The sequence below is a fragment of the Mixophyes fleayi genome, chromosome 9 (assembly GCF_038048845.1).
Source record: "Mixophyes fleayi isolate aMixFle1 chromosome 9, aMixFle1.hap1, whole genome shotgun sequence".
NCBI classification, from domain to species: domain Eukaryota; kingdom Metazoa; phylum Chordata; class Amphibia; order Anura; family Limnodynastidae; genus Mixophyes; species Mixophyes fleayi.
Window position 1 is genome coordinate 15,001,220 of NC_134410.1, and position 25,504 is coordinate 15,026,723.

A 25,504-nucleotide genomic window follows, 5' to 3' on the forward strand; every position below is an offset into this window, starting at 1 on the left:
TTGAGAGCACCCATGAAGGAGGATCTGATTCGGGCTATTCTTTTCCTGAGAACAAACTCTTTATAGATTTATAAAACATACTAAGCGTGCACTGAGTAATAGTATTATATATTTATAATGGAGACACAATTAGGCAAATCACATTTTTAGAATGACTATTAAAAAACAGACTACTACAAACTGCCCATGTAACACATTACTTTAGAGTAAAAGGTCATTCCACAATGTCATGAATGTGTGAAACACTTGTCCTCCCCATAATCCCATCTTCCACTTAATCCATCCACTCCCCAATGCTCTGTTCTTTTCTTGTATATTTGTATCTAATTTCCTGCATTTTAAATTCTTTTCCTCCTCCTCCACAGAGGAACGGATGCCTCGCAGATGCCAAAAAAGTTCCAGATTTCATGGATGTGGTAGATATTACCGATGTTGTGACCGACAATTTCTTATGCACAGGGGGGATAGAGCCAGACGTGGAGCCTCAAGTGTGTAAAGGTAATCAGTGATGACGATTTCTTAATTTTTTATAGAACTCTTATTCCATGTGTTTTCTGTAGTTTTCATTTTAATCATAAGCAGGACTAGCCTGGGGGCCAATAAGATAACCAATATTATTTCAATACTATTTTATTTAACAATACAGTAACATAGACTAACATATTACTAGACTATGTAAAACATATTAAGAATGCTGAACCTAGTGTCACACAACAAGGGCATATATACAACAATAGGAGAGGGATTTACCAATGAGCTGGGTAATAAGGATGTCCTTCTTAATACTGTAGCCCCAGGATCGTCCTAATGTCCTACTGGCAGATGTGGCATTGGTTCAGTCCAGGTGTCACTTCCTCTTTCGTCAAGTACCAATTGTGTATGTACTAGGATCAGCAACTCTACATTCCACTTCCATAGTAGTCCAGCTCAGCTGGAGCCATAATCTCCAGCCAGTCCTGTTTCCAACATTTAATTGTTGTTCACCCCTTCAGATTCTTATATCCTTCCAGGTTCCCACGCTAGTGTCCTCTAGGTTTGGGTGCGTAGTGTCCCCGGGGGAAGGGCATCATTGGATGTGCTTATCTACAGAATTCTGAGCGCCTACCTATGGCTCCCCACGGTGAGCAGATCTGGTTTGGCAGGGTGCTCCCTCAAGTGACAAGTGGATTATCACAGACCTGGTTAGCATTTAGTATAATCGCGATTGATTTATATGTCCTGCTGCTACCAGAGATTACACAGAAGACATGAAATGTGATACTAATTAACAAGAAACATTACACTGTGTAAAGCTGGGTACACACTGAAGAATTTTTCCAACCAACCAGCTATCTCAAACGATTGTACGACTGTCACTGAGTTAGGGTCAGAGGACTGCCCGTAGAGCCGGCTCACGTGATATTACCTCCCGGGAGGAAAGGGAGGTGTTCGCCAGGGACTCCCACAAGGGAGTTTGGAGTTAGCTCCTCCCAGACCGAATGCCGCGGCCCTTTTAGGGGATGATGAGCGAGGCCGTATTGAGAACTAAGATAATAACTGAAGATGCCACGGATGAGAAGTAGTTCAATGACTGAGCAACTAAGAGGCAGTTTCCCAGGGCAATGGTAGAGCCAATGTACTGAGAGTAAGCAACAGCAGGTGAGTATGCAGGTTATACTGGAGACTGGTAGCGATAATCTGCGGGTAGATGTGCTGGAGACTCAGGGAACAGGTAGTAATAATCTGCAGAGCGTTACCACAGGATAGTGGAGTAGTCACAGAGGCTGTGGTAAAGGTTAACTCACCGCTTCACCAGGCCAGTCCCTGCAGATATGCTCAGGTGTGAGCTGATTTGCCAGTGGAACTGAAAGCCCAGCATCCTCCATCAGGTGTCTGCTGGCAGAGCATGCTGGGGCTTGTAGTTTTACAAAACCTGGTGATGATTTTCTCCTTTTGTCTTCACTCGTTGTGCTTTATGTTTGTGTTATCACCTCACCCTTGTATCTCAATTAATTGGTTGACTTCCTTATTCCTCATGTCATTTATTGATCTAACATGTATCTGAAATGTATCTATGTTCTTTCTTCCACCTGTTACAGGAGATGCTGGAGGTCCTCTAATTGTCCCTTTCAAAAACCGTTACATCCAGGTGAGTGAGTGAAGAGCCGAACTTATGACCACATCTAGGGCCTGATTCATTACTGATCTTATCTGCCAAATCCACTCTGTGCATTCCCATAAAAGGGAGATAAGAAGCAAAATCCACTGTGTAAGTGAATAATTTCTTAAATTAAGATGAAAATCCATCTTAACTTCACTCTTATCTCCCTATTTCTTCTTAAAATAAGCATCTTAACTTTTGCACAAGATAAGATCACTAATAAATCAGGCCCCTACTGTTTAAATTAGCAGATGTTGCAACATCTCTTTTTAAACAATCGGTGCATTGTGCATGCATTTTTCTAGGTACACTGTTTCTCCACCTGTGACGCTTTTATAACCCTCTCCCATAATTTAATGGGGGCTGTCACTTGTGAAATTTTGCTCTTTAACTGTGGTCTCTTTAAATGTAATCATTAATTATTGGGATATAAAACACAATTATAACTTAATTAACCACCTGCCCTGGAGACCCCTTCTGCTGAGCCAGGCAGACCCCTGATTACATCAAGCCTTCGCAAAGGAAGACCCGCCTTCCCACCACTGCGTCAGGTATAACTCTAACATAATAACTTTTTATAGCTCTGTGCCATTCGTTGCCAAAAGCAGAAAGTGAGTGTGCAGTAATATATGCCCAAATAAGTGCAATTGTGCAAGAATAATGCACTCACTGCCCTATATGTAATAATCATTACACATAGAAAATTCATGGTGGTGTCTGTCACATGCAGTTCCTCGTGTCATCCTGGTGCTTCCTTGCTGCTATAGCCTTGGCTATAGACACTAAATAACATATCAACTATCAACTATGTCCACAAATAACTGTCCACTATGGGGCAGCACCCCTTAATATAATCTGCTGACCCCCAATGTAGTGAATGAAAAACCTGGATTATGACGTGAAGTCACAGTGCTGTAGAAGTCGGTCTATCCAGTCTCTTTATTGAAACTTCTTAGAGCTCTAATGAAGAAGGCTGGGAGGTTCGTAATACGCAAAGGCAAAAATTAGCAGGAAGCGATGCAGCTCCTAGCTTCAGATTATACGGTTACTCTCATTTGCTACACAGGGCTAAGTACTATTAAAGATGGGTTCTCCAAAAAAAGATAAATCCTTTAAGCTTTGTCTAGTGCTGGTAAATCAAGTGCTCTGTCTCTTGTATGGCACAACAAAGTCTACAATATGAACTTCCTTCTATAAAGGCCACTAACAACATTCACACATGTAGATCATCGTTCACAGGGGAAGATATGTGACATAAGTAAATTACTGTATACAGTTGTTTTTACTCTCAACAATGGATACATATAATTTGTTGTAGGGGTATTATTATAATTATCTTTTATTTATTAGGCACCACAAAGGGTCTGTAGCACCGTACAGAGAGCATACAGTAAAATAGTACATGATATAACAGGACAATACAATATAAGCAAACAAAACATGTAATTGTCAGTGTCCTTTCTTGTATTTTATGTTTATTGGTCCTTAAAGTGTGTAATGGGTTTCATTTCCGGTGAGGATAATCCTAGTCTCCTTTTGTTTTTTTTAGGTGGGAGTTGTAAGTTGGGGGACGGTGAACAGTTGTAAAGGGACTAATGGGCTCCCGGTTCCATCAGGCTCTAGGGACTTCCATGTTAATGTGTTCCGCACGTGGGACTGGATAAAGGAAGTTGTGAAAGAAGATCTTCAATTCCTGGATTAAATCTTACAAACCAAGGAACTGTGCAAGTAGAGTTAGAAAAATGGAATGCCCATTGAAAAGTGCATTTGGGGAGTGGCCGTTATATTAAGGACAACCCTCACAAATGAAAAAGGCCAGTTGTACAGTTTAAAAATATCTTCTAGAAAAAGGCTTATTCACATTTTTAAAAAGTAGTTCCCATCCCCCACACTCAGCCTCCCTCTGCTCTCCTGCCTAGTGAGTTCAGTTGCAGCGCCAAGTCTCATTCATCAGTTGGCATCCTCCACAAGGGCCAACCATAGACACAACCCAGAGAGGCTGAATATACCGTAACCTCTATAAGTCATATCTTTTCTTAGTCACTGTTTTCCACTCAAATGGAGGCAAAAAGTAAAATATAGTTCGAAAATGGGAAATGTTGAAAAGAGCATTTGGGGAGTTTAAGGAAAAACAGCACAAATTTGAAAATTCAGTAAAAGATCAATTGTACAGTTTAAATAATGAATAATACCAGTTTAGATTGGAACAGCATAATACTTCCCCAAGCTGACAATGACTCCTGTATTTTACTTGACCAAATGATAATAAATGAAAGATGCATTCAAACTTTGTGCTGTTTTTTTTACCATCGTACATGTTTTATTTCAAGGGCAAGTAATACAAATTTGGAAATACTATATAACAGGCCTGGCCAAACTGTGGCTCGCTGGGTGTTGTGAAACTACAAGACACAGGTTGGCCAGGTCTGCTATACAAGGTAATTTGCACAGTTTATGAATGTACCATTAGATAGAGTTGTGTGTTGGTTGTCACTCAAAATCTGTGAATCAAATTCTCTGGATGGATATTGGCTAGATGCCTATATCATGAGACATGATTGTGCTATATATCATAAATCCTCTTTATCTTCACTACCAATTAATGATAATATCCTCACTGTATCTGTAGTGGTAACATTGCTACAGATACAAGAAATGTCTCATAACTGGATTATGGGAACAATGATATTACATAATATTACTTTTGATATCAAGCTACTGTCTTACCAGTTGCCTAATATGTGAGAGGGGTGTTTCCCAAGCTGGGAGCAGTGTACCTAGTACTTTTGCTACATGAAATGACCACTGAAAGGGAGAAACTGAACATTCAAAGCGTAACGCAGTGGGGGGGGGTAGTTTGGGGGCGCAGGGCCATGATAACATGAATTGTGTCATTAAGCCCCGCCTCTAACTGGGAGGCTTCCTGCATTTCCGGAAGTCTGGGAGGACTTCTTGACATACGGTAGCCCCCCTGGACCGTACGGGAGAATAGGCAAGTACATACCTCCCAAGTCTCCTGATTCCAGCAGGACAGTCCCGATTTCAGTGGACTATCCCACCCGACTTACAATTTGTCCCGGTATCGGAGTGCCACGCTCCGTTTCCATAGCAGCCAGTTTCCCCAATGGTCTAGGAGGAAGTGGGGCAGGACGTCTGTCCCAAAAGCGTTATTGAGCATTCACGAACTCCATAGCACCAAGTTTCCACTGGGGTCGAGGAGGAAGTGGGGCAGGGCATTAGTCCAAAAAGCACTACTGCGCATGCGCACACTGTGCAAACAGGAAGTTCGTGGGCAGTGATTGGGCTTGACGGGGGGCGTGACTTATTTGTCCCTCTTTCGGAACTCCAAATGTTGAGAGGTATGCAAGTATGATTGCATGACTGATGAGATCATGTCATTACAAAGTGATTAAAAGTCTCTTGTGTAGCACAGAATGTAAGAAAATAAGCAATTTCTATTATGAGACTAATCTTAGATTGTGCAACTAAAAATCTTCCATGTAGCCTAGCCCTTAGTGCAGGCATTGGTAATAATGCTAAGATTGCACTTCCTATATCGAATTCTAGCCATCTCGCCGTATCCTATAATGCTTAAATCGTCTGGAGTTCACTGTTTCAGATATATGTTTAAGGAAAGACACAGATTGCTATGTGCCATGTTAAAACAGAACAGAGCACAAAACACACAGGTCAGAAGTACAGGCAAACATGAAAAACTATAACATTGTTCCACAAGGTGGCAGCAAATACAAGGAAAACATCTGCAACATTCACTATATAAAGAACATTAGCAATGCAACCAATGAGCTTAAATTGTTTCCTATTAGCAGCCATCCCTATCTAATATTTTTCTGGTGAGTGGAGTTGACATATGACACTTTATGTTATCGTTTTGTAAAGCTCTTTCTTCAGCTCCAAATCCCAGCTACCTATACAGTGGCGGAACTACCACTGGTGCGGCAGATGACGTGCACTGGGGCCCATGGAGATAATGGGGCCCCGGTTCCTTCATCCCCACAGTGGGGCCCACAGCTCACTAGTGCCACCTCTGTACCTATACACACATTCATTTAGTGCTTCCATCATTTTGCAATGAAAAACCGCCACAAAAGTGCTTGCTTTTGAAAATGCAAAGTTTTTGCTTTTTTCTGTTTCCTGGGGTAGCTTTCAATTTTTAAGTCAATGAGAAACGTACAATTTAATATTTATAGTCTTGGAGAGGAGACGCTTTACTGCAGGTGCCATATAATCGGGATTCTTGGTGCAATTCTACAATACAAAGATACAAATAGATGCAACTGTGGATAATATCATGGCACTGTGATTTACGTAGCTCGGTTGTATCCAAACAACTTAAATAGCAGCTATTATATAAATAAAGGGATGATTTGATAGAACCTAACTGCTAAATAAGGAAAACTATGGATTATATATAAGGGAATGTAAATCCCAGGAGACTAATCCAATCTGCCTCATAATCAAACCTGAAATAATTTGAAAATAAAAAGCCTCAATAAATATAGGAGTGAGTTTAAGTGCACCCAGCAATTTTAAAGCACATTTCTTTTGTTTCATTCACATAATTCACTTGTTTTATATTTCACTGTTTTAATAGATTATATAACAAATAAAGGTAAGTTATTAAAACAAAATGACATATTAGAATCGTATAAAAATAAACATCAAAGAATTTAAAATCGAAAATTTGGGAGAATATTTGTATGTTCTCCCTGTGTTTGCGTGGGTTTCCTCCGGGTGCTCCAGTTTCCTCCCACACTCCAAAAACATACTGGTAGGTTAATTGGCTGCTATCAAATTGCCCCTAGTCTGTTTCTATGTCTGTCTGTCTGTATATTAGGGAATTTAGACTGTAAGCTCCAATGGGGCAGGGACTGATGTGAGTGAGTTCTCTGTACAGCGCTGCGGAATCAGTGGCGCTATATAAATAAATGATGATGATGATGATGATGAGAATATAGTGCACCAATTTGAATAAACTTCTTGTTTCTTTCTTTATTATAAGTTACAGCCAGTCAGTGAATCAGTGGTGCACTAAGCTAGTAGCTGGGAGATAAAGAAGGGCTGAGGAGAGGAGATTGTTTTCTTTTACAGACCTTTCTAGATGTCTCCACTGAAGGGCATCTTACAGCAGGGAATCTTCTACTAACATACAAGGGCCGTCAACACAATTACAGCGACATCTCCTCACTTGTCTCAAAATATTGCGAAACCTCCGTTCTGCACAAGATCTGCGTCTTTCTTCCACTCTCATCACTTCCTCCCATTCCCGGTTACAGGACTTCTTTTGGGCTGCACCCACTTTGTGGAATTTCCTCCCTCGCACAGTAAGACTTTCCTCTAGTCTCCAAACCTTCAAGTGTTCTCTGAAAACCTATCTCTTCAGACAAGCTTATAGTATTCCTCTACCACCCTCTTAAGCTGCCTAGGTTACCCTATTACCACCCTCTACACAGCTAACACAAGACAACAACCCTCTGACCAACATTGGTACACACACAGCCCACTCAGTACTTTTACCTTTGCATTCTAGCTGGTCCAGTGTGCAATATGATGTAGCACATGCCCTTGTGTTTCAAACTCCCATTGTCCTATAGATTGTAAGCTTGCGAGCAGGGTCCTCTTACCTCTCTGTCTGTATGTATTACCCAGTATTGTCTTATTAATGTTTGTTCCCAATTGTAAAGCGATACGGAATCTGCTGGCGCTATATAAATAAATGATGATGATGATGATCCCCTCTTCTCACTCACCTGTAGTCAGTGTCAGAGGCTCTTCCCTTCTTTCTTCTCAGCACGTCACACAAGTCCCCGGTGCTCTGGTTCTCACTGCTGGGGGAACTCAGCTCCGTGTCCCTGACCTCTCGGCCTCGCTCCTCAGGCATCAACATGGCAGTTTATACCCTCAGATTTGTAACCTGGAATTTTCCCGCCAAAACTTAACTGCTGTCCAGTCAGCTTCAGAGGTCACATGTCCAGTCAGCTTCAGGGGTCACATGTCCAGTCAGCTTCAGAGGTCACATGATCAGTCAGCATCAGGGGTCACATGTCCAGTCAGCTTCAGAGGTCACATGATCAGTCAGCATCAGGGGTCACCAGTCCAGTCAGCTTCAGGGGTCACCAGTCCAGTCAGACACAGAGGTCACATGTCCAGTAAGCTTCAGGGGTCACATGTCCAGTCAGCGTCAGGGGTCACATGTCCAGTCAGCTTCAGAGGTCACATGATCAGTCAGCATCAGGGGTCACAAGTCCAGTCAGCTTCAGGGGTCACATGTCCAGTCAGCGTCAGGGGTCACATGTTCAGTCAGCTTCAGAGGTCACATGATCAGTCAGCATCAGGGGTCACAAGTCCAGTCAGCTTCAGGGGTCACCAGTCCAGTCAGTGTCAGGGGTCACCAGTCCAGTCAGACACAGAGGTCACATGTCCAGTCAGCTTCAGGGGTCACATGTCCAGTCAGCTTCAGAGGTCACATGATCAGTCAGTATCAGGGGTCACCAGTCCAGTCAGCTTCAGGGGTCACATGTCCAGTCAGCCTCAGGGGTCACATGATCAGTTAGAGCCCCTCCCCCTTCTTCTGTATAGACTGATAAAACAAATGTTTCTAAGCATTTTCTTCTGTTGACAATTAGGTTAAAGAAAAGTCCAAATACAACTGTTAGAAAACCAAATACAATTGCTATAAAATTATTGTGTGCAAAGGTGAGCACTACCATCAGTCCTGTGTCATGCCAACCGTAAAGCATCCTGAGACCATTCATGTATGGTGTTGCCTCTCAGGGAAGGGAGTGGGCTCACTCACAATTTTGCCTAATAACACAGCCATGAATAAAGAATGGCACCAAAACATCCTCCAAGAGCAACTTCTCCCAACCATCCAAGAACAGTTTGGTGAAGAACAATGCCTTTTCCAGCATGATGGAGCACCTTGCCATAAGGCAAAAGTGATAACTAAGTGGCTCGGGGATCAAAACATCGACATTTTGGGTCTATGGCCAGGAAACTCCCCAGACCTTAATCCCATAGAGAACTTGTGGTCAATCCTCAAAACAAAAAAAGAAATTCTGACAAACTCCAAGCATTGATTAGGCAAGAATGGGCGGCCATAAATCAGTATGTGGCCCAGAAGTTGATTGACAGCATGCCAGGGCGACTTACAGAGGTCTTCAAAAAGAAGGGTCAACACTGCAAATATTGACTCTTTGCATAAACTTAATGTAATTGTCAATAAAAACCTTTGACACTTATGAACTGCTTATAATTTTACTTCAGTATCCCATAGCAACATCTGATAAAAAGGTCTAAAAACACTGAAGCAGCAAACTTTGTGAAAACCAATACTTGTGTCATTCTTAAAACTTTTGGCCATGACTGTATACACCCCAGGGGGTACTCGGGGTTCAAACTTCCAACATTTTGCAATGAAAACCGAGACACTGATATGATCTGAAGGATTGCTCAGGCCACAAAATCCTCTATTTTCATCCTTTTAGGTCACAAATAAGGTAAAACAGTTATAGGAACCCGTTTCCAAGTGTCCTGTTAATTTAAACTCCACATTAACCAAACTTATGGAAAATAAATGTTATGAGTTAAAGATATTGGGTGGGGATGAAGGGGATACACAGGACCCTATACTGACTAGCGATTATATTTACTAAATTTTTTAAACATTGAAAGTGGAGTCGTTGCTCATATCAACAATCAGATTCTAGCTATCATCTTCTAGAATGCACTAGATAAATGATAGCTAGAATCTGATTGGTTGCTGTGGGTAACACCTCCACTTTTCATTTTAGAAGGTTTAATAAATCTACCTCTAGAAGTTGTTCACACTGTGGTATTTCCAGGTGTTTCAATGTGCACTGACCGCATGTCTACTGCATGCAATGCCCCCCCTGATCTCTAGTCAAAGGACCGTTGACATGTTATAATGTGAATGGGCAAATGCCATTACCAAAGGAATCCATGATCTCCAGGATATTGCGGGTTTTCAGTCAGACGTGCAACCAGTGCGCTAAGCCACAGAATATATTTACAAAACGTGTGAAGAAACCCTGCACATAACCAGGAACTCTCCCGCTGCTCCACTCATGCACATTAAACACTGTAACCAATTTACACGACAAGTTGTCTCTTTATTTAAGTTACACATCACACACGCCATTACAATAGAGAGGATTCTGGGTAAGGAAACAAGAAAACAAGTGTGGGAATGAGGGCTCAGTTGGCATAACAGCAGATTCCCTGCAGGGTGAGAGGCTTTATAACAATGTACCCTGCCAGGTACACAACACTGCACTGCAGATACACACAGAGGGGCTGCCCGCGGGCGGCTCAGTAACCGTTGAAGCGATAATTGGGGTGGAGTTCGGGCTTTATGTCACACACCAGGCTCAGCAACCTCCTCAGCACAGCTTCCTTATGCTTTCCATGACTGCTCTGCACCATCTGCAGCGTGCGACGGGTTCGGGCCTCAATTTCAGAGGACAGGTCCCCCTGGGTGCCCAATGCCTGTATTCAAGAAGAAGAAGAAGAAGAATGTAATGTAGGACATACTCCAGGGGCATTGTATTTACTCCAGATGCAATGATTTCAAGATTGTTTCAGCACTACATTTTGATAGGCGAGTGTTTTGGAGGTTTGACAAGAGGTTAGATGCACCAAATCTTCTAAACAGGAAAAGTGAAGGTCTTGTCCATAGCAACCAATCAGATTCTACCTATCATTTATCTAGTACACTCTAGAACATCATAGTTAGATTCTGATTGGTTGCTATGGGCAACACCTCCATTTTTCCTATTTAGAAGGTGCGATAAATCTACCCCAAGGTCTCAGATTCAATTTCAAAAATCAGAGTGTTCTGCAGAACAGATCATTTTACGATTGTCCTGTGACCTCAATCTGCATTGTTTCCTTGGACATTTTGCTGATGAGCGGGTGAATTAATTGGCGGAAATTGGAGCACTATAATCCCGATTATGACATATATATGGAATTTGATTATAAGGTAATGTATGTTTACATTTTAAATACACCCTTGTAATAAAATAATAATATATAAAGCCCAGAGGGTAAGAACACATGGTAAGAATGTCATCTAAAATGCACAAACATAGTTATATTTTGGTGCAGTTGGTCAATATTAAAAATGTGAATATTTCTAGGGAGAAATACATACAGTACGTTGCTGAGTCTGGAACTCTCTCTCTCTCTCCACTCGATATTGTTCAATCTCCACTTGTGCCTCCTCCTTCGCCTGCTTCAGCCTCCGAGCTTTACCTGGAAGGTACAAACATCTGTAATATCTCCCCGTACCATCCTGCACATAGCTCATAACTCTGCAAAGCTTTACCACTAACCACTGTGTGATAGATAGATAGATAGATAGATATATACTGTAGATAGATAGATAGACAGGAGATAGGTATATGGATAGATAGATAGATAGATGCTGTAGATAGATAGATACTGTAGATATATACTGTAGATAGATGGATAGATAGATAGATAGATAGATAGATAGATAGATAGATAGATGCTGTAGATAGATATATACTGTAGATAGATACTGTAGATAGATGGATAGATAGATACTGTAGATAGATAGATAGATAGATAGATAGATAGATAGATAGATAGATAGATAGATAGATAGATATACATATACTGTAGATAGATAGATAGATAGATAGATAGATAGATAGATAGATAGATAGATAGATAGATAGAATATAGATAAAGGGGGTGACTCACGTTTCCTGGCCTCGGACACTCGCTCAGCCGCTCTCTTCTCTGCCTGCAGCAGCTGTTGGATCCCCTGTGATTGGCTGGTCATGGTGTCACTGTCCCAAAACAATCAAATCTACAGCGAGATCTGATGCAAACACAAAGCTTTGTTGACACTTTATTATAGAATCTCCTTGTTTATTCCTGATCTCCTTTCCAGCTGTACCTGTGTCCTCTGTTCTCTCTGCAGTCACAGATACACCCCTCCTCCTCCTCCTCCTCCTCCTCCTCCTCCTCCTGTTCTCTCCCTTCATCCTCAGCATCCTCTTCTCCCTCCCCCACTCCATACACCAATAACACAGTGCAGTACCCTCCTCTCCATCCTCATCTTCTCCATCCGTCTCTTGGTATCAGTCGTTCATCCCTTTCCAAACTGTGTGTTTAATGCACTAAATTATGTGTGTGAGCAAAATATCAGATATACATTACAAATGTACAGAGCACTGAGAGTCCTGATTAATGTTTTTTTGTATTGGAAACATTTGGGGACATTTCTCTATTTCACATCTAGCTGCTTAGGCAATGACATTTTGTAGCTATTTTAAAACTACTGCCAATTGTGGACACCTCGGCTTCTTCTATGCTGGTATCTTTATCACAGGTACAAAAATAAAAATAAAAGCAGCACCCACAAAATCACATTACATTTTGAATAATTCCATTGTGTCATCTCTACAGCCTTTAGTATTAGCAGAATTATAATTCTACAGTGATAACTTTTATCGGGAAACCAATCATTCAGAAAGCAGTGGAGTCAAACAGGGGCAGGCTGGACTGGGGGTGGGGGGGGGGGCAGGGGGCATATGCCCCATGGGCTGGTCCCATAGCAGGCTACCCTTGGGCTGGGTCACTGGCCCACCTGCATTTTTTTTTCCCTTTCAAATGTTCCTAATAGGCTGCTGAGCTGAGTCTAGCCCCCAGGCTAAAATTTGCCAACCAGCCCCTGGAGTCAGGAATGAAAAAATAAATAATCTATGTGGCTTGGTGGGAATCCCATACACATATACATGATCACCACATACCTCCTCCTACAGTCACTGGGCCCGAGTCATTAAGGAAAGTAAGGCTAAAAAAAGGAGTAAATGTTCTCTGGGACAAACCATGTTACGGTGCAAGGGGTGCAAATCAGTTTAATATCTTGCACATAAGTTAAATACTGGCTGTTTTTTCATGTAGCACACAAATACTTAATAGCTTTATTTGTACAATGAAATTTAAAGTTGATCTCGGACATGCCCTACCCCAACTATAAATCTGTCCCCACATTTTACATTTATCTTCCCCTCCAATGCAACATGGTTTTGCCCGGATACAAAGTTACTCCTTTTTTATGCTTTACTCTCCTTAATGACTCAGGCCCACTGTGAGGAGCACTGCTTTACAGGAGGAGGAGGGGAATCCCATACACAGAGATATCCTCACCACACACCTCCTCCTACAGTCACTGTGAGGAGCACAACTGTTCAGGATGAGGAGGAGGGGAATCTCATATGCTGAGACATGATCACCACACACCTCTTCCTACAGTCACTGTGAGGAGCACAACTGTACAGGATGAGGAGGAGGAGGGGAATCTCATACACTGAGAGATGATCACCACACACCTCCTGCTCCAGTCACTGTGAGGAGCACTGCTGTACAGGATGAGGAGGGGAATCTCATACACAGAGACATTATCACCACACACCTCCTGCTCCAGTCACTGTGAGGAGCACTGCTGTACAGGATGAGGAGGGGAATCTCATACACAGAGACATGATCACCACACACCTCCTGCTCCAGTCACTGTGAGGAGCACAACTGTACAGGATGAGGAGGAGGGGAATTTCATACACGGAGAGATGATCACCACACACCTCCTCCTACAGTCACTGTGAGGAGCACTGCTGTGCAGTTATAAAGAGGGATATTGCATACACAGAGACATGATCATTGAGCGCCTTTTCCATATGTCACTGTGAGATTCTGCTAAACAAGGTAATGAAGAGGGGAATGTTATACAGTGTAGATGCCAAAGTCAGACATATTTTTTCTTTTACTATCCCATATTACCTGGAAAACTCCCAATCAGTCTATTGAGCAGATTTACCAAAGAATGAAATAAGCATATTGCTGCCAAAGATGGCCGATTTCACTGGTTATAGGGCTACAGGGTTACCTTTGTGTGAGGCTTTTTTTTAAAGTATAGAGACGGTACTTGTACCTCTGCAAAACCTCTCAGGATGGAGATAGGGTATCAAAACCATTTTAAACAAGTGTTTTTTCTTTTAATGAATAACATTTTAAAAATACTTTAATTTTTTTTAATGAACAGAATCTATTTTAAAGATAAAATTGAAAAAAGTTCCACCTTAGTAGAAACGAAAGCCCAAATCTACTGTGCATACAGGATCCTCCACATTGCTGTAGAGACCATCCCATGAGAGGGGACATTAACCCTTACTGCTCCAGGCTGGTATCTCCAGCACAGTTGAACTATTAGATTGTGGCACAGTTGGATAAATTGGCCCCTAGATCCACCTTGATGCCCATGAGAATCTTAGTGGTGACTTGTGTCAGAAGATGGAGAATAACTTCACGTCTTAAGTTTTACTCAACACGTATGGAATTAAAAGTGCTAGGACGTTAGACGAACGTTGTTGTGGTCATCCTGGGACCTCTGGCACTTACAGATGATTCTACCAGCACCCTGATCGCCACAGGCCCATCTCCTCTGCCCCTTTTATTCTGCAGGTTTGTTCTGGGTTTTTTTATACAGGTTTCCATATTTTAGATCCAAGGCTTAAAGCTACAATTTCAGTATCTTATCAAAAACGCAGATAGATCAGATAAACCGGTGGAATGCAGAGAGAAAACGCTGCCGTGTGTGTGTGTGTGTGTGTGTGTGTGTGTGTTCTTCTCTCCTTTAACATGGTAAATTCCAGAGGAAAATTTATGAAAACATATTGGGACATTGTATTTAAAGACACAATATTATTAAGCCTAGTGTGATTAATGCAAAATTCATTTTCAGACGGCCTGTACTCTAGAAGGAAACAAACCTTAAAATAACCATTACCCTAGGCTTTAACTTTTCCTCAAGAGCTTCTTCGCCCTTGGTTAAATGGTTCACATGGTACAAATTCTTTTCAGAGTATAGACCTGTGTCTGCCACCTAAATCTCTCATGCTGTATACCCCTCTGGAGGGTAGATATCCCGCTCTCAAAATGTGCCTTTACGGTTGATTGGGGTCAATATGGCCAGTCTCCGACTCCTGCCCCCCTGTCTGTCTGTCTCCCTCCTCCTCCCCATTGAAGTCTTTGTCTTATGTGTACTTGAATGTTTCCTGTTATTGTTTTTTGTTACTTTTTTGATGGTTTATGGGCAGTTCTGACTGATTTATTGGATCTACATTATGCACTGTACTCTGTGGTAACTGCTATGTTTGTTACATATTCTTTTACCAAAAACTTAATAAAAACCTTTTGAGGAAAAAAATAAATAAACCACCATTACCCTGTAGTTCTGCTGCCATCTATCATTGTATGTAATTAGAACATATTGTAAGTAGAGATGCTCAGGCTCGGTTCCTTCGAGAACCGAACACACCCGAACTTAGGAGACCCGAGTACCAAGCTGAGGCGGTTTGGTACTTTTGCGCGCCCTCGGAATCGAAAACGAGGCAAAACGTCATCGTATCTCGCAATTTTTGGATTCCTTTTTAAAATCCAACATAACGGTGGGTGTGATGGTTTTTCTTTTCTGCCACTGCTGTGTGCAAATGTGTCCTAGATGTGGTAGGAACTGCCGTGTGTTTGTGCCATTGCTCTGTCGCTTACCATCCAGCCAGGTCGCTGCAGAATTTGTCCGAAAGTGTATGAACATAATATTGTGACCTGTGAGGTGGACAAAATTAACTGCAATTGTCTTGAAATTAGTGTTATTGAGGTTAATGATAATAATGTAGGAGCAAAAATATGATTTTAGCATATTTTAGGATTTTTTTCTATAAAATCTAAATCCAAAACACACAAGGGAAGAAATTCAAAACTAATGCAGATCCCAAACCAAAACCAAAACCAGTCTACGGGGGTCAGTGAAGATCTCTAATTGTAAGTAGCCATAATCTTACGGGGTCTGATTATCAGTAGGAAAGTTAGTTTCAACTGGAGGACTTTGAATTCTCCAGTGTAGTTGGATATAGTGTCCGTGTAGCTAAAGGTCTTGGACCGGTTTAAGCGTATTACCTGGGACTTCCTACACTGGTCCCGGAGACTCATCACGGCAATTAAATTCCCCTCTGTGCCATTATTTCAGGATTGTACCGTCAAATCTTCGCTTAAGTGGAACTAAAACATTCACGTCTAACAGTCTGGATATCGGTGAGATGTACATTCAGTGGCCAAAGCATAATGATATAGAACCTTCCAAAGACTACTATGGACAAATTGGAAAATGCTTATTTTATTTTACCAAATCAATCCATACATCACAGACATAGGAGTAATCCAGTTTGAATCAGGCTGAAAAAATAAACTGTCCATTAAATAAATTCCATGATTCTAGATAGCCCAAATAATTTAATCACTACAAACCTTTATTGCTCTTTGATTCCTGCACAGTGGTTTAAATAAGTCTTTGTACAGAAACCTGCGGTTGTGCTAGAAGATAGTCAAGTATTAAAGAGAGTGGAAAATAAATAGACAAAACACAAATCGGGCAATGGTGTCACTTCAGTGACTGATAGAGGTGTACAACGGGTCCAAAATGTATAAATAATCACCCAGGGCAAAGCACCACCATAATCAAATCGAATATAATACATATTTATACACTCATAACAGAAGTCCTCCCCCCAGTGTGTCTTCTCATCACTTGATTACTTTGCAGACATAAAAAAAAACGATATTTTAATTTCCGTTGGTGAAATAGTTAAAGTGGGTCTCTTATTACCACATAAAAGTTCACTGGCGACTTTAAAACATCAAGAATTAATTCATCTAAATTTATTTATTTCCCCCCCCATAGCTAGAGCCTCAGGAGCCCACGTTCTTTATGAAGTAACTGCTGAGCTGCTGACACTGTCTCCTGCTTCATTTGCATAGATAGTAAATGTCACGGCAGAAACAGATCCATAAAAAACAAAAAAAAGACACAACAACAACACATGCAAAGAAGTGGGCGAGATGTGAGAGAACGATCGTAAATCTTTAGGAATGATAACCAGGAGGGGGTCATTTAAGAGCGGGAACAGTTCAAACTGATCTCTTATGAAGAGAGTTAGTGCACGACAGAAATCTGGGTGTATAAAAGGAGTCACTTTTTGGCAACAAGTCTAGTAGACGCTACTGCGAAATCCCGTATCAGTTCCAGCGGCGGATGAGACGCAGAATCAGACGTGTCCGTAGAGGTTGACCTTAACGAAAGAGATGGACTCTGTGGTTTCTTTTCTTCCTTTCTCGTAGATGATGAAGAGGTTCTCATAGTCCTCGACGTTACGAGAGAGGGTGGTGAGGGACGAGTAACCACTGGGTCCCGGCCAGATTTGGATGGATTTCTGCTCCCAAGAGTCCCCAGAATCGAAACTCCAACGCAAAGTGAGGTTGACTCCTGAGAAATGGAGGTTATAGACGGGGGTAAGAGCATGTAGCACACAGAGAATGGACAGAGGACACAAGTATAAAGACCTAGGAGATGGTGCGCTCCCTACTGTAAAATATAAGGATTTTAGAAGTCATGCAGGTGGCCCCATGACCCAGCCCAAGGTAGCCCACTATGGACCGGCCCGAGGGGCAGATGTCCCCCTGCCCCTGGCCACAGGGCTGTTTTTATACAGGGCATAAAATTTCAAGGTGACTTCTCATATCCTTATAGATCACATTAGCAGGTGCTTTATTCATTATAATACAGGAGTAGAAGTTGATTTGGAATCCACAGAATACCGGTTTCTATTAACTTGGTGGATTGTCAGGATAATAACTTAATCGTGTTCTACAGGAAGGTGGACTCTACCGATTAGCCAGAACTGTTTCATGCCAAAAAGACCAGTCAGTACAGGCGTTCTTCTAGAAGTTATTATCCTAACAATCCAGCAAATAAGTGGTTTTGTGTGGATTCCAGATCATACGGGCAACACTATCCACATAACCTGTTCATGGAGTACCATTGAGAGAACATCTCTAATATATTCACACACTTCACGACGCTGCGCTCCCGTTTTCTTAGAATTGGAAGCTTTTGGATCTGTGCAGAATTCTGAATTCTACAAGGGAGAGACAACAACCAGTTTGCTGCCTCTGATAAAAAAAAAATACATAGAATTCTTATATCTCTAGTAATTAGACATTATAAACTAACAGTACTTCAATCAATAGCGTGACACCTGGGAGTAGATTTATCAAGTCTTCTAAAAGGAAAAAGTGGAGGTGTTGCCCATAGCAACCAATCAGCTTCTAGCCATCATTCATCTCGTACATTCTAGAAAATGTTAGCTAGAAACTGGTTGCACACCTCCACTTTTTCCCTTTTAGAAGGTCTGATAACTTTGTCCATATGTGTGCGTTTGTGACAATGAACGACATTTTGGAGACTGGAAAAGAACCTCTGGGAAAATACTGAAATCATTTCATTTTTTACTTTTAGATTTTTTTTTTGGGAGGGGGGGGTGGGGAGCACTCATGTCCTTGCAGGGGGATCCATGCACCCTAAAAAACTTTGCAGCAATAGATCATTGCAATATCCAATATGCCACGTGACGATAGATCACCATTATCGATAATCTAGTAAAGGGGTCGATTCACTTTTGGATGCCCCCGTCTCAAGCTCATCCTTTCGCCTACATTTTTTACAGTAGGGCGAGTTCATCCCAGGAACACCCTGTTACCTGAAGCCAGGGGATGGCCCTAGTTGTGGCTGTTGGTGGACTATGTCAGTAGCCATAGGAGGTCTCTCCAACTCTGAAACGCTTTCCCCCAACCCAGAGGAAAGTCACCAGGTGGAAACGCAAATACAGAAATCCCGTTAGGTTACGCAGCATTCATATTGAACGCTACATAATTGTGATGGTCTGCTCTGGAACTTAATTAAATATTTCCCAGGAACAGCACCAGAACCAAATGAAGTCACAAATAGATAGAGGGGGCAACTGATCTGGCACCAATTTGGGGTTAAGGAAAAGGCTACACAAGCAGTATTTTATGAGAAAAACGTAAAACTAAATAGTTTGGGCTTTGATGTTTTTACCGTTTCCACCATTTTCAGGTTTACCACTACTGCCGACACTCGGAGAGAGAATAATATGGGAGGTGAATATTGGAATTATGAGTCTGAGGATTTGGGTAGGTGAAATAAATATCTTACTCTGAGCCTGGTTTGCTGGGTTAACAAAGTAGGTCACGCCGCTCTTGTATAATGCACCCGCAGCCACCGCTGGGTCCGGCAACCCTTCATCAAAGCGGACATTTTCTAGTGGCAGAGAATCGCAGCCATCCGCAGAGTACACCACAATCCGGCAGCGGCAGTGGTAGAAGTACTGATTCCGGGCGTTTATTACCACTGTGCCATTTGGGAGCTCGAAGGGCTGTGAGAGTATTAAGACGACAAGTTATTTTCTATAAAAATTGCATTGTGGGTGAGAATGACGGAGTTCCGAGAGAAGGCTTTCTGAGAAGACAGAAGAACAGAAGATTGGTGGTACGGAATAAGGACAGAAGAACAGAAGATTGGTGGTACGGAATAAGGACAGAAGAACAGAAGATTGGTGGTACGGAATAAGGACAGAAGAACAGAAGATTGGTGGTACGGAATAAGGACAGAAGAACAGAAGATTGGTGGTAAGGAATAAGGACAGAAGAACAGAAGATTGGTGGTAAGGAATAAGGACAGAAGAACAGAAGATTGGTGGTAAGGAATACACAGTTAGGGTTTGGAAGCTGGAGATGTACGCTCACAATCTCTTCCACATACAGGGTGGAACCAGATTACCTGACACTCGTCTGGACTGAAGTCCCCCAGCCTTTTCCGTTGCTTGAAGGGAAGACCCTCCAATTTCCCACCTTTCTTCCATGTGCTTCCATGGTCATCGCTTAGAAGGCAGAAGATCCCGTCCTCATCCAGGGTTCCGTGACCACACACAATAAGACGCCCTTTCCTTGGCGATAACTTTTTCTGTACAGAGAGAAGGATACGGAGGTAACTAATCAACTCACAACGTCAGACTCAAATCTAGTAGACAAATATGCGTGGAAGACAAGTAACTATTTTCCCACTGTCCTGTCACTAAACAGGTCTAATTTCTGCATTTCTTTCCCATTTTTCCCCTTGGATCTCGTTCTTTGGAGCTTAAACAACCCTTGTATATTTTTTGCTCTCTATCTTTACATCATCAAATGTAGTCCTCAGCCAAACTTTCCGTCTTCTTTATCTCACAACACCTTTTCTGTCCGTCTTCCCCTTACTCACCTGGATTCCGTATCCCGGACCCGGGGCAAACATTTTGGTGCCAATCTCACGGGAGAGGTTTCTCGGGACGCTCCACGATATGCCATCATCTGAGCTGTTGGTGACCATGACGCTGGAAACGTCACACTGGTGGTAGTGGGCACACATCGTGTACACCAGGAAGATGTTGCTGGTCTTGTCGTCCACCACGACAGCTCCTAAATTGAGTCCGTCTGGAGTTGTACCGTCGTCCACAATGAAGGAAGTCGCTGACCATGTGTAACCTGTAGATACAAGGAGAGAGACCCTGAATTGAAAAGTTCCGGAAGCTTTTAAAATTCCGGGGTCTAGATTATAGGGTATATTTACTAAACTGCGGGTTTGAAAAAGTAGAGATGTTGCCTAGAGCAACCAATCAGATTCTAGCTGTCTTTTTGTAGAATGTACTAAATAAATGTTAACTAGAATCTGATTGGTTGCTATAGGCAACATCTCTACTTTTTCAAACATGCAGTTTAGTAAATATACCCCTAGGTGTGCAAATGACCCGTGGATCAATTACAAATTGCACTAACCAACTGTGTATTTTGACAGACAGGACTTTTAAATATATTGAAACAATTAATTGTACGCAGGCGGACTCAATTCAATTATATGACCTCTGAGGACAGCTGATTGCAACATGATGTATTCAGATGCATCTCAGCAAAATGGATGTATGTTTATGTAATCAATGTTTGCCTGTGTTAATATCTAATGGATTAAGAAAACAATGTAGAGAATGAGTTTGTTTTGTTTGACAATTCAGAGTATTTTGTGTTGACCTGTGGTAAAAAAAACAAAAAAAAAAAAAAAACCCAAACAAATCCAATGTTGTTAAAAATGTGAAAAAAAAGACAATACTGTACTTTGTATAGCCAGTATAAGCCTTACTTGTGAATATATTTGTCTATAACAGTGGAGTACTATGGGAATTATTTAAAATACATTTCAAAATGTTTATTTCTTGGTTTATGAACGACATCAACATTAACCCAGAAATGAGCTATTATAAAAGACAGAAGATTGAGGCTGTCAGATGTTAAATTATTCGGTAATCCTTTCAGTTTTACTTCCTCTCACTCCCTGCTGTAACCTATATTTTCCACTGGATGGCGCTGCCACAAATACACGAAATGCGTCTGGTTGAAATCCTTGGTGAACTGCAGAGCTAGAGTGTCACAATTGCGAAAAAAAGGAAAGTAAAATTTATTTTGACTTAAAGTTTAATTTCCTTTCCACACAACTGCCATGACTATCACAAAATGGCTGCCATGTTGACATTACCATACCATACAATTTCCTTCTCACCTCCATCATGTGACCTGCGGGTGGCAATAAACTTTGCTCCCAGGTCTGAGTCAGAATGTTTTCGGGCTTCAGAAAATGCCAAGAGGTGTCCCCGAGGAGTGTAGGTAATCAGAGGAATGCGGAACGTGTCAACTGAGCCAATCACTCGCCCACTGACCCAGAGCAACTGCTCCATAGTAATCACTGGGGAAACCTTTGGGGAAGGGAGAGGGTAAAGGGTTATAAATGAAGCCTTTTATACTGTACAAAAAAAGATCCATAAAACAAACACACACTGTTTGCATGACACATAAAAGCCTGTGGTATACGCAAGAGGATATAAGCCATAAAACGTATCCTCGTTGATAATAACCACGGCCATTTTCATCCTGCCGTCATGCAATCCACTGGCTGTAAAAGCAGGGATCACTGATCTGTATATGAGGTTCACAGCGACACATTTTGGGAGGCTTGACGGGCAAAAGATAAATCCTTTTATTTTTGGACTGTCGGATGTTAGAGGTTATGTAATGTTCAAAGTTAGTAATGTTGAAAGTCATTATCCCACGCCCATATGTACACACCCTGAAGAGATGCAGATACTGACTTAATAGTCATAATTAAACAGATCTCTAGACAATTTAGTAAATCTATAAACTCATTTCACTGGTATTAATAGTAAAGGAACAACAGGGTTTTTTTGGCCCCAATTTGACAGCCGAGAACAGTTCAAACACAAACAGTGCCGTGTCATTTTCCAGCACAAGTGCTGACTGAGCACAGAGTGGTGGCATTGTGTGGTCAGCAACAGCATTAGGAGCGGTTTGACGTATACTTTTCGGTCTCAGAAGAACTGAGAGAGCGGTGAGGCCGTGGTTTTGAACTACAGCTCTGCTTTGTTTACTAGCAAATTAGAGGAAAATAAATATGCATCAGCACACTGCCAGCTGCCCTATAATATCAAAGTAGCATAACCTGGCCCAATTGTATAAGTGTAAATAACAGTTACAAGACAACCGGTCGGGCAGGTTTGTACATCAACCACAAAGACACTTCCTCCATGTTACAGAAACACACGGCTTAGCACAAACAAGACAGCGTGTTAGCCTATTCTGTCATGTTGACTTACAGACCATCTAACAGCTGAGCGCAGCTGGCCCTTATAGCAACTTAAGTCTACCAGCCTTTTCACTTAAAGATCTAAAATCAAGACACAAAAGGTAATTATCTTGAATATCCTTTCTAGTCATTACAATGAATGTTACAAAAAAAAAGGCAAATGCTGAAAAAGTGTCATTTGGATCACAATGTTGTGACTTTTTACTTAGCTCTATAGTCAACAACATCAAGTTAACATAATGATTATATGACCGTGACTAAATTATCTACAGAGTTAACTCCCGCATCTATGAATACACTGTTATATAAATCAGTCTTTAGAATGTTCATGCCATATAATACATTCCATAGTCTACAGAGATTGCAAACCTTTTAACTGACTATTTAAATACAGATTAGACACTATTGTTATTAGGTTTGTGCTCTTGATATTAATATTATTATTTAGCCAGCAGTTGTTTTTACCCCCAGAGAAGTGTAGTCAATCACTAAATGCTCACAAAACAAACAAAAAAGAGCAAGAACACAACAATAAATAAGATTTAAACTGTTTGCAATACTTGCATTTTCCCCACTACATATTTAATACATATTGTGCTGCAAATTGTTTCCTTGTAACAAAGCTTACAGTATCTGGATACCAAATAGATAGAGAGTATGGAAGTAAGTTAATAAACTGTCAATATCACCCCCCTATACATTACCCCCCATCACTGTACCTGGTTGGAGGGTGCACACCATGCCATGCACAGCAGAGTTACCAGGGCAATGGGCAGCCAGCAGCTGTGAGCTCTGTAATCCATAAGCAGAGCTGCCCCTGTTCCCTTACACGTCCCCATGGGCCCCGATCACAGAGTTAGTTCCCTGCACAGGAGCTGCAGCAATAATACAGTGTAAGGATCAGGAGTCTTCCTGGAACTTTGCAGACACCTGGTCACATGACCACGCCTCAGTCAGCTGATCACCGGCACTCACATGGCTCCTAGGAGCCTATAAATACCGTTCAGTAACCAGCAGTTTGTGGTTTACTGGCCACAGGAAACCACAGGAGTGATAAGGAGACTGATAGTGTCTGTGTCCTATAATATAGCACACACTGGCTTCTACACTGAGTTATATCATACTAACCCTCAGTTACAGAAAATATCCCTGTTTTATATTACAATACATGATATTTTACCCCTATAAGTATGACTTTCTTGGCTGCATCTGTTAAGCAGCAAACTGTATGGAGATTATAACTAAATCTTGTCACCTGTGTTCTATATATGAATTAAAAAAATTAACAAAAACTTTGTTTTATACAAACTGGTTTTTTTTATTATTAATTTAGATAAATTCCTGGAATAAGAAAACAAAATAAATAAATACATTGTAATTGCTGCACACATTGAATGGTGTTTGATGGTGTCCTGCAGTCGCTGCTTCCTCTCAGAATATAGAATCACAGTAATTTACACTCAGAACTGTGTCACACTGGTGGTTTCTGTGTTGTGTTTTCTATGGGCAGCACGGTGGCTCAGTGGTTAGCGCTTCTGCCTTACAGCACTGGGGTCATGAGTTCAATTCCCGACCATCTGTGAGGAGTTTTGTATGTTCTCCCCGTGTTTGCGTGGGTTTCCTCCGGGTGCTCCGGTTTCCTCCCACACTCCAAAAACATACTAGTAGGTTAATTGGCTGCTAAAAAATTGACCTTAGTCTGTGTGTGTGTTTTGGGAATTTAGACTGTAAGCTCCAATGGGGCAGGGACTCATGTGAATGAGTTCTCTGTACAGCGCTGCGGAATTAGTGGCGCTATATAAATAAATGGTAATGATGATTTTAAACGCTGCATGTTTCCTACCATTGGGATCAATGGTTTCATCTGACAGTTGGACACAATAGCATTAGAATGTTGTCAATGCTGCATTTTAACAGAACGATGGAGACGTTCTAGAACGCTAGTTTTTTGACCAGAGTGAACCGAAGTGACCAAAGGTTACCACAGTATGACATTAATAAGAATGGAGACTAATATTTCCCTATCACACCTGAGTGCTTCTGCTATCAAAGTGATACCTGCAATACGCCCAGTGTGATATCGCCAATTGAGGGTGTTTTACCATGGCAGTGGGTGAATACTGCACTTTCCCAGTAAGAAAAGCGTAGCGTTCATATAGCTTATTTGTAAATGGGAAACACTTCTCCTGTTACACAACAACACTTAACGGTCTATTTATCAATGGAAGAGAACCAATAGATTCACCGGATTTGGGGATTTGTTGCTGGTGAGCTGGGCGTCGCTCAGGCTCCCCATTAATATCTTTTTTTGATAAATTGCCCGATAGAAGACTTTTGCGATGAGTATTAATAGAAAATCTTCTTAACGTAGAGGTTTTGATAAATAGACCCCGTAAGTCCAGAAGATGCTGCAGTTCATGGTGGAAAAACGCAGAATACTTGCCCGCTCTCCCACAATGTCCAGGAGACTCCTGATTTCTGGGTTGCAAGCAATTCTCCCGCATCCTGGCTGACGCGTTTTGCAGTGAATCACATCATTTTGGACCCACCCTCTTTGACAAAATGTTGATTTTGTCGCAAGGGGGGGGGGGGGGGGCAAAATGACGCAATTTGCCGCTCCCAGCACATGCCCCTCCTTCAAATTTGTTATATGTATCTCTAGAACCCGAGGACAACATAGACCTGTGCTAGCA

At 41.6% G+C, this 25,504-nt stretch overlaps 3 protein-coding genes across 3 annotated transcripts in view; 1 reads left to right on the forward strand and 2 right to left on the reverse strand.

Moving 5' to 3' along the window:
* Window positions 1-4,427, forward strand: part of LOC142102039 (complement factor B-like) — a 42,998-nt gene extending 38,571 nt beyond the window's left edge. The window contains exons 16-18 of the mRNA XM_075186554.1: window positions 366-498; window positions 2,079-2,128; window positions 3,690-4,427. Of these exons, the coding sequence (XP_075042655.1) occupies window positions 366-498; window positions 2,079-2,128; window positions 3,690-3,842 (336 nt within the window). The 3' untranslated portion in view covers window positions 3,843-4,427. The remainder of the gene's footprint in view (window positions 1-365; window positions 499-2,078; window positions 2,129-3,689) is intronic.
* A 5,845-nt stretch (window positions 4,428-10,272) lies between these two features.
* Window positions 10,273-12,171, reverse strand: ATP6V1G2 (ATPase H+ transporting V1 subunit G2). The gene is made up of 3 exons (XM_075185901.1): window positions 11,912-12,171; window positions 11,337-11,437; window positions 10,273-10,669 (listed from the first exon to the last, which is right to left on the reverse strand). Exons 1-3 carry the CDS (start codon window positions 11,991-11,993, stop codon window positions 10,493-10,495), a joined length of 360 nt encoding a protein of 119 aa, XP_075042002.1. The 5' UTR covers window positions 11,994-12,171; the 3' UTR covers window positions 10,273-10,492.
* A 4,201-nt stretch (window positions 12,172-16,372) lies between these two features.
* On the reverse strand, window positions 16,373-23,764 carry NEU1 (neuraminidase 1). The gene is made up of 6 exons (XM_075186558.1): window positions 23,531-23,764; window positions 21,714-21,906; window positions 20,385-20,647; window positions 19,908-20,090; window positions 19,284-19,503; window positions 16,373-17,534 (listed from the first exon to the last, which is right to left on the reverse strand). Exons 1-6 carry the CDS (start codon window positions 23,648-23,650, stop codon window positions 17,317-17,319), a joined length of 1,197 nt encoding a protein of 398 aa, XP_075042659.1. The 5' UTR covers window positions 23,651-23,764; the 3' UTR covers window positions 16,373-17,316.
* Between the last annotated feature and the right edge of the window lie 1,740 nt (window positions 23,765-25,504).

Bases quoted from the DNA above. Each gene is read 5' to 3' on its own strand.
- ATP6V1G2 (XM_075185901.1), bottom strand. From the start codon at position 11,993: ATGACCAGCCAATCACAGGGGATCCAACAGCTGCTGCAGGCAGAGAAG. The intron at 11,438-11,911 runs GTGAGTCACCCC...TGTACCTTCCAG, and splicing joins AGTGTCCGAGGCCAGGAAAC to GTAAAGCTCGGAGGCTGAAG. The intron at 10,670-11,336 runs GTATGTATTTCT...TCTTGAATACAG, and splicing joins TCCAGACTCAGCAACGTACT to GCATTGGGCACCCAGGGGGA.
- NEU1 (XM_075186558.1), bottom strand. From the start codon at position 23,650: ATGGGGACGTGTAAGGGAACAGGGGCAGCTCTGCTTATGGATTACAGA. The intron at 20,648-21,713 runs GTGAGAAGGAAA...TTGTATCTACAG, and splicing joins CCGCAGGTCACATGATGGAG to GTTACACATGGTCAGCGACT. The intron at 17,535-19,283 runs GTAAGATATTTA...TCCATTTCTCAG, and splicing joins CCCAGCAAACCAGGCTCAGA to GAGTCAACCTCACTTTGCGT.